Source organism: Eulemur rufifrons, chromosome 2 (assembly GCF_041146395.1).
Source record: "Eulemur rufifrons isolate Redbay chromosome 2, OSU_ERuf_1, whole genome shotgun sequence".
Taxonomy (NCBI): domain Eukaryota; kingdom Metazoa; phylum Chordata; class Mammalia; order Primates; family Lemuridae; genus Eulemur; species Eulemur rufifrons.
Genome location: NC_090984.1, coordinates 48,587,069 through 48,601,318, shown reverse-complemented (window position 1 = coordinate 48,601,318; position 14,250 = coordinate 48,587,069). Strand labels below are relative to the sequence as shown.

Genomic DNA, 14,250 nt, shown 5'->3' with positions numbered 1-14,250 from the left:
GTTTCTAAATGACCAAGTCCAAATTCTTATTCACAGCCCTCAATGGTGCCCCATACTCTCCACTATTCCCCCACTGTGTACCCTCAACTCAGGTAGGCCAGACTTTGTCGATGTCTCTAAAAATGCAGTGCCCATACTTCTTTAAAAATGTTTTCTCTTTTCTCTACCTGAATGCTCTTCTTATCCCTGCCACACATCCAAATTTGGTTCAAAGTCAAATCAAATCCCATTTTCTCCATGGCACCTTCCTTACTACTTCAGCCTTTACAGATCAATTCCTCCTTAAAAATCCTATGAGTCCTATTGTTGTGCACTATAAAATCTGGCTATTAACGACACTTCCTCTTGATCATCCTCTTAACTGCACAACACACACACTTGTGAGATCAACAAGGCTAGGAACATAAATCCTTGTACAGTGCTGAGGGTATAATTCAACACTTAAATACCTGGCAGCTTAGATTGACTATGGTGATGAGAAATAAAACTATCATCCCTATGTTTCTCTGTAGCTTTTATATACATCCTATATTTTCACTAAAAATACATAACTGGAAGGACATAAAGCATAACAGAGGGTGACATAATCACGAAAAATGTAGATAAATACAGAAGGTATGGATGGTAGAAATAAGACATAAATATTTTAGATCCAATGAGGGAATGAGAAAATAATTTTTTAAACACTAGACTTTGCCTTCTTCATCCTATTGATTCATAGCCTAAAAAAGAAAAACTTTTCTTCACTGAATTTTTTTAAATGCTCTTTTTAAGCACAGCTCCATTAATAGCCACATTTGTCTCTCAATTATAAAGCATATATAAATAAGGTTAACAGTTTTAAAATGTTTTTGTTATTACTGCTATTACTGACAACATATTAACAATATTCTATGTACCATGGACTGTTCTACTTTACATATTACACAATTAATTCTTCAACCAATGAAATAGGTACTACTATTATCCCTGATTTGCAAATAAGAAGTTGAGGCAAACAGAGCTTAAGTAACTTGCCCAAGATCACATATCCAGTAACTGGATATCTTAGTGATTTAGATGAATCTTGAATCCAAGATCTAAATCCAAGCAGTCTACCATCTTGGTTCAGTCAGATAGACAAATTGGATAGACAGATTAATCACTGTCTATATTGCCTCCCAGTATAAAAAATGATTGAGTAAAGTTATTTAAGTCAAACTTAATCTTAGCTTCAAAAATCTCTTTTTCCTGATATTCAACAAATCTGTTCTTATAAATCATATTTTAGCATAATAATTACTTAAAAAAAGATTCTGACAATTTTCACACAGCTAATATAAAATAAATTTAAGCAAACCTTTAGCATGTCTTATATTATAACCTGATATTCTGGTCAGAACAGTCTGTATCCATCGTGCCAGGGGCAAAAGTTGAGCCAGAGCTTCTGCATTCTCACTGAAAAATGATATTTAAAAATGATTAAAGCCATTGGTACAAAGTCAAACTGAAAAGCTGAACTTGCACAGTCCTTCTCTGGATAAATGGCTATATTAAAAAGTCCAATTCCGCCAGACTAATTTTCTAGGTTATAGAAACATGTGTCTAAAAATGTAGTTTTTTGGGAGTGGAGGGAAATTTTAAAAGTACAAGGATGGCTGTGGTAGCTCACTCCTGTAATCCCACCCCTTTGGGATGCAGAGGCAGGAGGACTGCTTTAGGCCAGGAGTTCAAGACCAGGCTGAGTAGTAGTGAGACCCTGTCTCAACAAGGAGAAAAAAAAAAAAAAAAAAGCACAAGGAATAAGACATCACCCGGAAGCAGCAAATGTCACTAAATGGAATCACCATTCCAGTTGCTCTCTGATTGATTTCTCTGGTTCCCTCACACCCAGCATTCTAATCTACTAGCTAGTCTTGCAGTTTTACCTTTTAAATATATCCTAAATTGATCGCTTCTCTCTATCTCTATCACTACTATGCTTGTCGAAGTCAGGTCATCCCTCCCCCCCCTCGATTACTTCAGTAGACTCTTACTTCTACTCCTGTGTTTCATAAGTATGAATTTGTCATACAGCAGGTAGAGGGATTTTCTAAAATGTAAATCAGATCATATCACTCCCCTGTTCAAAATACTCTAATGGTTTCCCATCACACATAAAATAAAAATTCCAACTTCTTTTTTTTTTTTTTTTCTTCGAGACAGGGTCTCGCTCTGTCGTCTGGACTAGAGTGTAGTGGCATCATCATAGCTCACTGCAGCCTCAAATTCCTGGGCTGGCCTCAAGTGATCTTCCTGCCTCAGCCTCCCGAGTAGCTCAGACTATAGGCAAGCTCCACCACACCAGGACAATTTTTCTATTTTTTGTAGAGACAGGGGTCTTGCTCTGTGATTAGGCTAGTCTCGAACTCCTGGCCTCAAGCCATCCTCCTGAGGCCTTCCAAGCCGCCTTGGCCTTCCAAAGTGCTGGGATTATACGCGTGAGCCACTGAGCCTGGCCTAAAAATTCTAATCTCTAATCTTAGCTCATAAGCCCCTTTATGATCTGGTCTTTGCTTGCTCCATTCTAGTCATGCTGCCTTCTTGCTGTGCCTCAAAGCAGCTGATCTGGTTCCCAACCTCAGGCCTTTGCTCTTGATGTTGTCTGTGCTTAGAATTCTCTTCTCCCAGAGAGTAGCACTGCTTATCCCTTACTTCATTCAGGTCTCTATTAAAATGTCACCAACTCTGAGAGAAGTTCCCTGACAACGCTATGTATAAATAGCCTCATGCTCCAGTCTATCTCTAGCCCTTTACCCTGCTGCTTTAGTTTTTTCATAGAATTTCTCACTACTCAACACTTTGGGTTTTTTTATTTGTTTATTGCCAGTCTCTCCTTTCTGGAATATAAATTTTAAAAGGGCAGGGACTTGGTCCAGGGGCTGGGCGCAGTGGCCGATGCCTGTAATCCTAGCACTCCGAGAGGCTGAGGTGGGCAGATCCCTCGAGCTCCAGAGTTCGAGACCAACCTGAGCAAGAGCAAGACTCTGTCTCTACTACAAATAGAAAAAATTAGCAGGGCATGTGTGCGCGCCTGTAGTTCCAGCTACTCAGGAGGCTGAGGCAGAAGGATTGCTTGAGCCCAGGAGTTTGAGTTCGCGGTGAGCTATGATGATGTCACGGCACTCTAGCCCAGGCGACAGAGTGAGACCCTGTCTCAAAAAAAAAAAAAAAAAAAAAAACCAAAGCAAACCAGAAACTGTTATTTTTAACTAGGAATCTGTTTATTGAAAGTTGAAAGGACAGTTTTGAGTGAAGTTAAATACATAATAAACTAGTAAAAATTCATCTATCTGGGCACAAAGTTGATCTAAAAATTTTTTTGGCACTCAAAAATGAAAACAGGGCCGGGCGCGGTGGCTCACGCCTATAATCCTAGCACTCTGGGAGGCCGAGGCGGGTGGATCGCTCAAGGTCAGGAGTTCGAGACCAGCCTGAGCAAGAGCGAGACCCTGTCTCTACTAAAAATAGAAAGAAATTATCTGGCCAACTAAAATATATATAGAAAAAAAAATTAGCCGGGCATGGTGGCGCATGCCTGTAGTCCCAGCTACTCGGGAGGCTGAGGCAGTTGGATCGCTTAAGCCCAGGAGTTTGAGGTTGCTGTGAGCTAGGCTGATGCCACGGCACTCATTCTAGCCAGGGCAACGAAGCAAGACTCTGTCTCAAAAAAAAAAAAAAAAAAAAAATGAAAACATACTATGACTGATTATGACCTTATGACCAATTTTCTTTCTTTTTTTTTTCTTTTTAGAGACAGGATCTCACTCTGTCACCCAGGCTGGAGTGCAGTGGTGTGATCATAGCTCACTGTAACCTCAAACTCCAGGGCTCAAGCGATCCTCTCACCTCAGCCTCCCGAGTAGCTGGGACTATAGGTGCACCCCACCAAGCCAGCTAATTTTTCTGTTTTTTTGTTGAGGTGGGGTCTCACTATGTTTCCCAGGCTGGTCTCAAACTCCAGGCCTCCAGAGATCCTCCTACCTCAGCCTCCCAAAGTGTTGGGATGACAGGTGTGAGCCACTGCACCCAGCCAACCAATTTTCTTTAAAAATACTAGCTGAGGCCAGGCATGGTGGCTCATGCTTGTATTCCCATCATTTTGGGAGGCACTTTGGGAGGCTGAGGTGGGAGGATCACTTGAGGCCGGGAGTTTGAGACCAGCCTGAGCAATGTGGCTAGACTTCGCCTCTATAAAAAATAGAAAAATTAGCCGGGTGTCACTGTAGTCCCAGCTACTCGGGAGGCTGAGGCAGGAGGTTCGCTTGAGCTCGGGAGTTCGAGGTTGCAGTGAGCTCTGATGATGCTACTTTACTCTACCCCAGGAGACAGAGTGAGATCCTATCTCAAAAACAAACAAAAAAACTAACTTATTACTTTAAATTTTTTATATAAATTTATATTATAAATTTTTGATAAATTTTAATCAAAATATTAGTTTTGCTAGTTTTTATATGCTTCTACCTTTAATAGCATATATTATACTCATCTTAATTTTCTAAAATACAAAAAAGCAAATATAAGCAACTACCCAGGTAAGTTCAAGTGCCTAATAAAAATGTTACATACAATTATATATTTCAGATCCAGAGTAACAAAACTGTTACTATAGATTAAAAATGTTCCAGGGTTCTAAGAGCCCTGGTCATAGGATCAGCTTTTTGAATTTAGGAAGGATTGCTCTGAAGCATACTATTCTTGAAGACATCAAGGCAAGAAGTTGTTGGATATTTCTTTAGAGAATAATTTACATGTTTAATAATACTTATTTTGGGGAATCATTTGTAAAAAAGGCTGGTATAAGCTAACAAGAAGTTGCAGTTACTTTATTGTGATTTATTTTATCTTTGTCTTCAGTTGTACAGTTAGGTAAGGCTTTGTAGTAAGGTCTGGGTTCAAATCCTGAGTTTGCCTTGAACAAGTAAAAACCACTCATAGTCTCTAATTCCTTATCTTTAAATGGAAATAATAATACTTAACACCTCATTAAATAAGAGAATAAAATAATGTAGCATGTGCTTGGTAGAGCACCTAGAACATATTAAGTACTAATAAATGAAAGATAAATCTGTTTCATGCTGCCTTCTTCCTATAAAGTGACATTCTATGTCCTAATATGTTGAAGATGACAATTTCCAAATTAGGTTTCCCAGTGACATGGAATAGTAGAGGCGGAGCAACTATTTGTTGACCCTGCTTAACAAACCTATCACCTTTGAACTCTTATGTTATGGAGACATGCTAAAGGTGTTTCTATTTTTTAAAAAACCATTTTCTTTAGCAGAACTTAGGTTTATCATTATGAATTCATTGACTTTTAAACTGAAATAATAACAACAATATAAATAGTACTGTTATCATCATGCAGAACAGTGAGAATATAGAAACATATAATTAAGTGTCCAGGTTGTCATAAAAAAAAAAAAAAAAAGAATTTGCTGCTAAATTTCACTGATAGATGACCAAATATAAAAATTTAAAAACTCTAAGTGCTCAAACACTATCCAAAGACATATATAATAAATCTAGTGTTTTATTTATTTTTATAGTTAACATTTTGTCCATGTCTCTAAAGCTCTACAGTATTTGGATCTTCAGAAAAATAGAATTAAAAAAATAATACAAAGACATTTAGAGCTACCAAATTCCAAATGGTAACTCTGATATGGCAAAGGGTCATATGAAAGGAATGAATTTTTTCTGCATCTTTTCTCCTTATAGGAGTGCTAAGACAGAGATCAGAGTTCTATTTACTTTAATGGCTATTGGAAAATATATGCACAACATACAGATTTGAGTAAATGAACAATCTAGTTCTCTTAGAGACCAAAATATGAGGCTTTTAATCACATTTTAAAAGTATGATTCAAGTTAAAAAATGAAAAGTATTAATTACCCTAAAGAGTAAAAAATAAACTAGTAACCTAATAAAAACAGGCACAAATTAAAGAACTAAAAACAGCTTTAAAAAAATTAACCATAATATAAATTAAAATATACCTGTTTATCTTTTGAGGTTGCAAAGGAATAATGGGGATCACGGTATTGCACAGAGACTTGCAAAGAGGGCAAAGATATTCTCCACTTTCCAAGTCAAAAAGGTCAACATGAATGCGCTGCTGAGAGCTCAGCTGTACAGCTTCAAAATACCTGCAAAATACCAAAGACACAGGCCTATTTAGAAACATACGCATATCTTTGCTTTAATCCAAGTAAAAAAATCTGAAATTTTTGCTCCACAGAATCTATATACAAAAATTCACAAGTTATAATTATAGAACAAGCACGCTGCCTATTCTTTTGGGGGCAAAGTGGAAAATACATCAGGACACATAGAAATTTAATATAAGTTTACTAAATCATAACTTGTCTCCTGCCTCAACAAATGGACATACAACTTATTAATAGATACTACTTTCCGCAGTTTCCAGTGACCAACTGAAGTAGTGAGAGCTACCATAGGAAAATTATATATTTTAATCTAATGTCAAATGGGTAAACTCTATACAAAAGATTGCTCAGGAATTACACTTCTGAATTTTTATCTTTTCCAGAAATATTAATAGAACTAACACCTCTTGTCCTATTCTTTCTCAAAGATACTTTTCACTGTACTATGTTTTGAGGGGAATGAGATTTTTATAAAGATTACTGCTCCTTTTACATGAATACTGATGGAGAGCAACTGAGTAGTTTGTGGAGAACAAGCACAAAGGAACACTGAAAATCTTAAGTTGATAACTTTACACATCACTTTCCAAAGTTGGTAATAATTAGTATCATGCAAACAGAATTAGTAATTAAAACTGCTTCAATTATTCAAATAAGAAGGAAAGAAGACATGAAAAAACATGCCTTTTTGTGGCCTTGAATGAACTTCAATGTTCCTAGTCTCTTTCAAGAACATGTCAGAAGGACAACTTACTTCTGCCAGCACACTGCATGCATTACATGACCACAGCTTCCTGTATAAGTTCCATATGCCAAATCTGGATCCATGAAAAGTGGGTCCAGGGTTTCTAGTACAGGAAGACAAAAATAATAGATATGTATTCATCTCTTCCAAAGTTATAAAGGGGGGCAAGGGGAAGAGAGAGAGGTAGGTTATCAGGTTCAAAAGTTGAATCACAAACTTTCTTAGGAAGTCCAAGAAAAGTATCACAATATCATGATAGCAAGGTATACATTCTTTATAGTAATAAAAAAGAGAAAAGAATAAAGCCAGACTATCAGATATGATTCTAAAATTAGTATGGATTAATAACTGTATCTATGATTTACATTTTAATTCTGAACATTAGGTTTAAACTGCATTATCTTGGTTGTTGAAGTGATCTTCTATATTTCAAACCTTTAATTACTTTTGTAATTTTACGGGTAATTTGAGTACATAGTAATTTAAGGGAGTATTCAGGGGAATTAACCTAGTAGGAAAACGCACAGATTAGGGATTTCAAATTCTGGTTTCACTTAAAATTCTTGGCCTTGGACAGGTTACTTGACTTCTTGGTGCCTCAGTTCCCTCATCTGTAAAATGGAGCCAATGTTGATACTGAACTCATAGGGCTATTGTGAGAATAAAGGAATAAGTAAATACACATAAAGCACTTACCAAGTGCCTGGCACATGTTAAGTACTCAATAAATGTTAGCCTTTATTATTTTTCTTCCAAGGGTATTTTAAAAACAAAGCAGCTAACTCCTGATGTGATGTAAGTGCGATATATTCTGTAATGAGTATTTTTGCCAAGAAAATGTTTACCATGAATCTAATAATGAGGTAACAATAAGACAAATTCACAATATAGTAACACACTATACAAAACAACCGACCTGAATTCTTAAAAAGAAAGTCTACCTATGGAAGACATTTTGAGAATATTTGGGGAAATATGGATTTTATATTAGAGGATATTCCTGAATTATTACTTTCTTCAATATGATAATAGTATGGTAGATATATAACAGATTGTCCTTAGTTTTAGAAAATGCATGTGGAAATATTAGGGATGAAATGTCAGGATGCCTGTAACCTACTTTCAAATGGTTCAGCAAAAAGAAACAGAAAGACAGAATGAGCAATGTGGCCAAGTGCTAACAAAAATTAAAATAAAAAAATAAAACAAAGTAGCCAACATTATAAAAACCTACAGTCATTTTATATATGGGTAATTTGTGATCTGATCAAATAACTAAATATAACCTCACTCCCAAATTTCTTTGAAGTAGTATTTTTTTCTAATTATATAGGTATGAAAAGAAATGCTCATAAGGATATTGATTAAACAATACATACCCCCTGAGAGTTCTATGGGTTTTCCCCTGTGCTGGGTTAAGGCGGTGGATTTCTGGACACAGGCCGATAATACCATGGCATTACTTTCTATTTTCACCTCTTGTTCTTCTTGGCAGAGGATGCATGTCAGCACCTCCCTTTCAGTAACAGATGGACCCCGTTTAGGACCCAAAGCAATTCTAGAGTAGTCACTGACTGCTGAGGTGCTACCAAAAGAAACAACCAGAAATGAGGACACACATTTTGGTCACTTTTCTTTATATTTTGGTATATTTTAAATAACTGTAGGCGAGAACTTGAATAAAAATAAAAATAAAAATGATATTTAGCAATATTAACTTAAAAGCTTCCCCTCTAACCTTTCTGGCTTTTATCAGTTATTTACTTCTTATAAAGTACAAGTGTTGCTAAGTATAAAAAATTATAAAATATAATGTATACATAATTATACTTAATTTACTGTACCAACGAGCTTAGTTATTAGTTTTTTCTGGACATAAAAGTAATACATGCTTATTGAAGAAATTTTAGAAAATCTACAAAAGTATAAAGAAGAAAATAAAAAGCATTATATTCCTACAACCTTGAGATAACCACTAGTAACCTTATATATTTCCTTCTAGTCTGCTTTCTATTTATAATATACTTCTTTACATAAATGAGATCACATTATATATGCAGACTTGCATCCTGCTTTATTTATTCACTTACATCTTTGTTATTTTGTAATGTCACTAAAATTTCTTCAGAAACTTTTTTAAATGGCTGCACAAGACTCTTACTGTATGTGCCATAGTAGTTTTATCCATTCCCTCTCATTATGCATTTAGATTTCTATTCTATTTTGGTAGCTACTAAAACTGAAAAACTTACACCTTAATGACTTAGCAATTCCCAGGACCAACTCTGATTTGTTAAGGTTTAGCAATTCTTAGGACCTACTCTTAGTGATTTGGTAAATCTTAGGATCTACTGATGTGTGCAATAATAATATATAAAAATAGCAAATATTTATAATGTGCTGATTGTGAAGCTAGGCACTGTTTCAAATGCCTAACATTATGTTTACTCACTTAATCCTTATAATAATCCTATGAGGCAGCTACTTTTATTACCTCCATTTTTCACATGAAGAAACTGAGGCCTAGAGACAGTGACACTCACTCAATGACTCATCACTAGTAAGTAGCAGAGGCAGGATTTAACCCAGTTAATCTGGCCTTACAGGCCATGCTCTGAACTACTCTGCAATATTGTCTCTCTGCACAGGAAGCTCACTGAAATATGGTGTATCATTAAACAAACTGGAAATAAATGTTTATCACCAATGTAAATGAACTTTTAATATAGAATGCTATACAGGTTTAAAAATGTGGGTTTCAGCTAGGTGGTACCACGTCTCAGGAGGCATCTGGCAATAAATACATGGAGGAGGTTTACTTTTTGGTTGTCATAAAGACTAGTTGGCAGGGGATCTAAATGTTCCACAATTTACGGGATAATACGGCATGAAAAAGAATCACTGTCCAAATGTGAAGACTGAGAAACACTGAACTCATTTTGAATGTAAGAACATATACAGATTTCCAAGACATATTATACTATTCAGTGAAAATGGGAAGTCGCAGGATGATATGTAATATATATGCAAATAAAACAAAAGGCTGAGTCACACTATATAATTTCTATGGTTACATATATTTGTATGTACCAGAATAATAAAAATTCTGATTAAGATACATATAAAACTTACAATCAGAGAAACTTTGAGGAAGAGTAGAAAGAAGTCTAGGATTTGGGCTGGTGCTCAAATGGAACTTCAGCTTTATCTCTAATATTTGATTTTTATTTATTTTCATTTTTTTTAGCAACAGAATCTTACTCTGTTGCCCAGGCTGGAGTGCAGTGGCACAATCTTAGCTCACCAGTCTCGAACTTCTAGGCTCAAGAGATCCTCTCACCACAGCCTCCCTATTAGCCAGGACTACAGGCACATGCCACCATGCCTGGCTAATTTTTTTATTTTTCATAGAGATGGAGTACTGCTACATTGCCCAGGCTGGTCTTGAACTCCTGGGCTCAACCGATCCTCCTGCCGTGGCCTCCCAAAGTGCTGAGATTACAGGCAACATTTAATTTTTAAAAGGAAAATGTATTAATATAACATAATCAAAATTTTGGCTGGACCTAGTGGCACATCCCTGTAGTCCCAGCTATACAGGAGGCTGAGTTCAAGGCCGTAGAACTCTACGATGGTGTCTGTGAACAGCCACTACACTCCAGCCTGGGCAACATAGCTAGACCCTATCTCTAAGAAAAAAAATTTTCTTGTGGTTTAAAAAAAAAAGAATATATTTGAGACTTGGGATAGGGAAAGCTTTCTTAAACAAGATACAAAAAGTAAAAACTCTAAAATACTGATAAAGCTGTCTTCATCAATATCGAAAACTTCTCTATGGCTAAACACCATAATTAAATGTTAAAGAAATAAGGACAAAAAATGGGAAACATATTTAACAAAGTTTAGTATCCATAATTTTAAAGGACTTCAATAAGAGCAAAGCATCCAATAGAGATGAGCAAAGGATAAAAACAGGTATTTCCCCAAAGTTAAAATGAAACAGGCAATGATATGAGAAGATGCGCAACCTAGGACTAGTAATCAGGGAAATTCAGTCATATTGGTACAAATTACAATTTTGATAATATCAAATATTTTCAAGTCCTAATGATAGTTAAGTATTGGTAAGAATAAAGTAAATGGATACTCTTATACACTGCTGGGAGTAGAAATTGGTAAAACCATTTTGGAGAGCAATGTAGCCATATCTGTTAAAATTTTGACCCAGACCTTTCACTTATTAGAGTCCAATCTTGAGAAGCATTTGCACAATTGCACAAAAACGCACATACAAAAAGGTGCTTACAAATTGTAATAAAGGAAAATTAGAAGCAACCTAAATGTCCAAATTCAGATAATTAAATATTATATATCCACATCATAGAAGACTATGCAGCAGTCATAAACAATGATATAGAATCTATACTATAGATCTATATGTACTGATAGAAAAAGATTTATAAGACATTGAAAAAGCAAGCTACAGAACAAAATGTATGGTAACAAAAAGAAATCACTAAAAACCACAACACATGCCTCATTATTTCCTCAGGTACACATGTTTATAAATGCATAGAAAAGGGTCTAGAACAGTGGTAATTTATAATCATGGTTATCTGTGGAAAAAGATCAGGAAAGTAGAGGATGGTCAAAGGGAACTTACTGCATTATTTGAACTGTTTTCAATAAGAACACATTCATAAATCACATATCTAATCAATCAGGCAAAAAAATAAATAATGAAAGCATTAAGGCCATTAATTAATTCTGAGTACAGGCCAGGCGTGGTGGCTCACGCCTGTAATCCTAGCACTCTGGGGAGGCCGAGGCGGGTGGATCGTTTGAGCTCAGGAGTTTGAGACCAGCCTGAGCAAGAGCAAGACCCCGTCTCTATTAAAAATAGAAAGAAATTATCCAGCCAACTAAAAATATATAGAAAAAATTAGCCGGGCATGGTGGTGCATGCCTGTAGTCCCAGCTACTTGGGAGGCTGAGGCAATAGGATCACTTGAGCCCAGGAGTTTGAGGTTGCTGTGAGCTAGGCTGACGCCACGGCACTCTAGCCCAGGCAACAGAGTGAGACTCTGTCTCAGAAAAAAAAAAAATAATAGTAATTCTGAGTACACCTTTGCTTTATAACTTTTTATTTTGATAGTCAGTAGTTTTCTTCTCACTACTTCCTAAATAGGATGTTGTTATTACATAATATTTAGAAGTGGAACCTCCATGCTTGTTTAAAGTTTTTATTTATTTTTAGTTTTATTACACTATAGTCAGCCAAGGAAGGCTTACCTTCATATCTTTTTAATCTCTAATATAGTCATTATTTATGGTCCTTGTTAGTATACTCAGCTTCAGGATTACAAACATGTTACATAGAATTTAATGTGCCTACTATTAATGCAAAAGCACAATTTTCTAAAAGTATGTATAGCACACATTGTTTTTACTTTATTTTTTAAATTTTTTTATTTTTGAGACAGGGTCTTCCTCTGTTGCCCGAGCTAGAGTGTACTGACATCACCATAGCTCAATGTAGGCTCCACCTCCTGAATTTGAGAGATCCTTTTACCTCAGCCTCCCAAGTAGCTGGGACTACAGGTGTGTGCCATCACACTCGACCAAGCACACATTGTTTTAAATAGCAGTGAAAGCTTGTTATTAAATATGGACATAAGTTGAGTATTTTCAGTATTTTAAATTTCTTGGAATGCTTTTCAAAATACCATTATTTTGCTTCCTCCCTTTTCTCACTGAACCTATGTAACTGCCCACAAAGCATGGCTCTAATTTCTCCAAGACCATACCACAGTCAGGAATCAGAAAACCAGATTTACTGATTCCCATTCCAGTGTGCTGTCCATGCCCACAGCTATAGGTATTGTCTTCTTTCTCTTTAAGAAATAAAGAAAAACTAGTATAAACCATCTTTTTCAGGTGAAGAATTTATTTCCAATAGGCAATAACTGCAGTCTTTTTTATCAGAAACAAAATAATGTAGACTACGTGAACTGATGTGTAAATGTGTATCTAAAAGTGCTCATACATACAAAATAACAAGAGCTGATTTCTATTTTTGTTGTTCTTACTGTCACATCTTTTTGTACATAAAGGTTCTTAACTTTATTATGTACTCAAACCATTTAGCAATATAAAATACATTCAATAAGCACCTTAGAGCCTTTACTTTGACCTTTCTAGCTTAAAAATAGTTTAATTTCTCTTACTATAAAATACATTTTGGAAAAACATGATTTAAAGTGAGTATTTAATTTCTCCTCTAAAAATTGAGTTGCTAATTTTGGTTTTGTCTTTGTTTTACCTCTCTTCCTCCATGATGGAATCTTCTTTTCCAGGCATTTCTGATGTATTGTCATACATAAGTTTATGAGTTTCAATGAAGTTTTTCTGTAAGGCAGACATCTGAGCCATGATCTTCTGGCGATGTAGCCTAGCAGCTTCAGCTTTTCTTTTTCGTTCTGCTTTTTCTTTATCATGAGTAATCTGGGTATTAAGAAATCACAAAATTAGGTAAGATTCATTGTTAAAAATTTACATGTACTGTTCAGTTGGCAAAATTTCCTAGAGTATGAGTCTGAAAGACTTGATTACTCCTTAAAGCCTAGATTCAGTTTAATGTTTCAAAATTAGTACTACAGGCTCCACCACATCACACAACGAATTGCTCCTTTGGTTATTTCGATAATTTAATGTAAAAGGTCAAGTACCTTAAATATCCAATAAACTGCCTTTTATACTCAAGGCAGGTACATTAAGAAATAAAAACAGATAAAATTTTATCATTTGCCAATCACTTAATCATTGACATTTAATCAATTTAAACCAACTTGATGATGTCTAAACAGTTACTCCTACATGCACTGCTGAGACTGAGAACTTTAACAATATCACAGAGATGTATTTGGTGCTTTTTTATTTTCTATTTTAACTTAAATACAGTGTTTTTCTTTTAGGAAGGCTGGTTAATAACCAAAAGTAGGCCAGGGTCAGGGGCTTATGCCTATAATCCCAAAATTTTGGGAGGCCAAGAAAGGAGGACTGCTTAAGCCCAGGAGTTTAAGACCAGCCTGGGAAACGCAAGGAGATCCCATCTCTACAAAAAACTTAAAAAATTATCTGGGCATGGTGGTATACTTATAGTCCTAGCTACTTGGGAGACTGAGGCCAAAGGATCACTTGAGCCCAGTAATTCCAGTTTACAGTGAGCTACGATCATGGCACTGCACTCCAGCCTAGATGACAGAGTCAGAGACCTGTCTATTAAAACAAACAAACAAACCCCATACAAGTAATGA

At 35.7% G+C, this 14,250-nt stretch overlaps 1 protein-coding gene across 1 annotated transcript in view; it reads right to left on the bottom strand.

Moving 5' to 3' along the window:
* Window positions 1-14,250, bottom strand: part of UBR1 (ubiquitin protein ligase E3 component n-recognin 1) — a 121,591-nt gene that overhangs the window by 34,251 nt on the left and 73,090 nt on the right. Inside the window, exons 29-33 of the mRNA XM_069484359.1 lie at window positions 13,257-13,438; window positions 8,314-8,519; window positions 6,944-7,037; window positions 6,019-6,168; window positions 1,340-1,437 (exon numbers count right to left, since the gene is read on the bottom strand). Of these exons, the coding sequence (XP_069340460.1) occupies window positions 1,340-1,437; window positions 6,019-6,168; window positions 6,944-7,037; window positions 8,314-8,519; window positions 13,257-13,438 (730 nt within the window). The remainder of the gene's footprint in view (window positions 1-1,339; window positions 1,438-6,018; window positions 6,169-6,943; window positions 7,038-8,313; window positions 8,520-13,256; window positions 13,439-14,250) is intronic.